General features: G+C 47.6%; 1 protein-coding gene across 1 annotated transcript in view; it reads left to right on the top strand.

Annotated features, from left to right (window-relative positions):
• The window catches only part of ITGB5 (integrin subunit beta 5), a 159,664-nt gene that overhangs the window by 102,913 nt on the left and 54,931 nt on the right, over positions 1-1,820 (top strand). Inside the window, 1 exon segment of the mRNA XM_045287518.1 lies at positions 222-356. Coding sequence (XP_045143453.1) covers positions 222-356 — 135 coding nt within the window.

Here is a 1,820-nt window from a genome sequence, read left to right as displayed (position 1 = left end):
GTAGTAGTACATGGAGGAGACACAACAATTAGATGTGGACTATTAGCCCCGCCTCAGAGCTTGATCCCACAGGGGGACCTCAGGCCAGGAGGCTGGGGTGGGAGTGGGGTGTGCTCTGTGGTCATGCGGAAGCCAGGGGGGCGTCGGAAAGGCAGTTTGGGGTGCATCACAGCTGTATCCCTTCCTAAATGACTCGGGCTTCATTATTTCTCTCTGCTCAGAATATTCGGTCGAAAGTGGAGCTGTCAGTCTGGGACCAGCCTGAGGATCTCAACCTCTTCTTCACCGCTACCTGCCAAGACGGTGTGTCCTACCCGGGGCAGAGGAAGTGTGAGGGCCTGAAAATCGGGGATACGGTAAGTCTCCATCCTCAGTCTGTCGGAGCGCTTGTTAGCACTGGCCATCACTGTCCTGTGTTATGATGCATTATGACTTATGAAAGCCCCCTGGGAGTTTGTGTTCTCTCATCCACCTCCATGTCCCGGAGGAATCTCGTAAGTCTGCTCTTGTTTCTAACAAGGTGGACTTGTTAGAAAACTCTAGTCAATAGACACCTCGGTGCCCTGCTTCCTAAGGCTTCCTCGAGTTGGCATTTTCCCTGGGTCTTTAAACCATCATCATCTTAACTTGACAGCGACGTCGTCGGGTCGAAGAGTATAGGCTGGGAATCCAAGTGAGTGGTCTGCCTCTCCTTCCGAGTGTTCCACTCGCTCTGTGGTCTTGAATGATGTGAACCTTACTTTCCCTTTCTGTGAAACATGAACAAAATCACCCATCTCGTCTGAGTTGATGAGCTGAACTAGAAGACTCTATAGCAATGGAGGGCATACGTGCCTGGCCCAAGTCAAGTAGACAAAAATTAAATGATGGAGAAGAAACATAGTCAGCTCAGATGCACACCTGTGCCCCAAACCAAGGCTTTGAGTGTGGGCACAGGGAGGAAGGAGGCTATGTGGGCAGAGGCACAGGGGCAGAGGCAGGCCAAGTAGTAAGGGAGAGCTGGAGATCACTGCCACCAAGGAAGACCATTAGATCAATCCTTGACTTTCCTGGTTATCCGTTTCTTTGCTTAGAAGATAGAAAAATCAGTAAAGGAAAAAATTTTCCGCTCTTAAAATAGTCGGGTTGGAAGTGTGAAAAAAATTACAGGGACCTTAAAATAGAGAATCCACTCTCTAGGCATCATTAGCAATCACAACGGGCAGGTGGGTGGAAGCAGAGGGCACTGGGCTCTAGGTTCAGGTTGCGTGGCCAGTTGGGTCACAGCAGTGGTTTCCTGGGATTCTTTCCTGTCTCCTCTACCAGTTTGCCGTTTTATCATTCCTGACTCACGGTGACCTCACGCGCTAAGATCAAACTGCTCCCGGAGGTTCTCAGTGGCTGGATTTTTGGAGGAAGATCGGTGGGACTTTCTCCCTAGACATCTCTGGGCGGATTTAAACTGCCAACCTTTGGTTAAAGAGGGTGGGTCTTTTTTGTTGTTGTTGTTTCCAAGTGCTGTTATCTTTTTTTCCCCAATCATTTATTGGCAGCTCTTACAGTTCTTATTACTATTTATACATCCATCCATTGTGTCAAGCACATTTGTACATTTGTTGCCATCATCATTCTCAAAACATTTGCTTTCTACTTGAGATCTTGATATCAGCTCATTTTCCCCCCTCCATCCCCGGCTCCCCTCCCTCATGAACCCTTGATAATTTATAAATTATTATTATTTTGTCATGTCTTACACTGTCTGACGTCTCCTATATTACCTTATCTTTTACAATTAATATTTTTCAGTTTCGTCTACCAGACCTAAGCCCCTTAGCCCTTGG

This window comes from Echinops telfairi, unplaced genomic scaffold, assembly GCF_000313985.2.
Source record: "Echinops telfairi isolate 266 unplaced genomic scaffold, ASM31398v2 ScPeMD7_17;HRSCAF=63, whole genome shotgun sequence".
Taxonomy (NCBI): Eukaryota; Metazoa; Chordata; class Mammalia; order Afrosoricida; family Tenrecidae; genus Echinops; species Echinops telfairi.
This window is presented reverse-complemented; position numbering and strand designations above follow the sequence as displayed.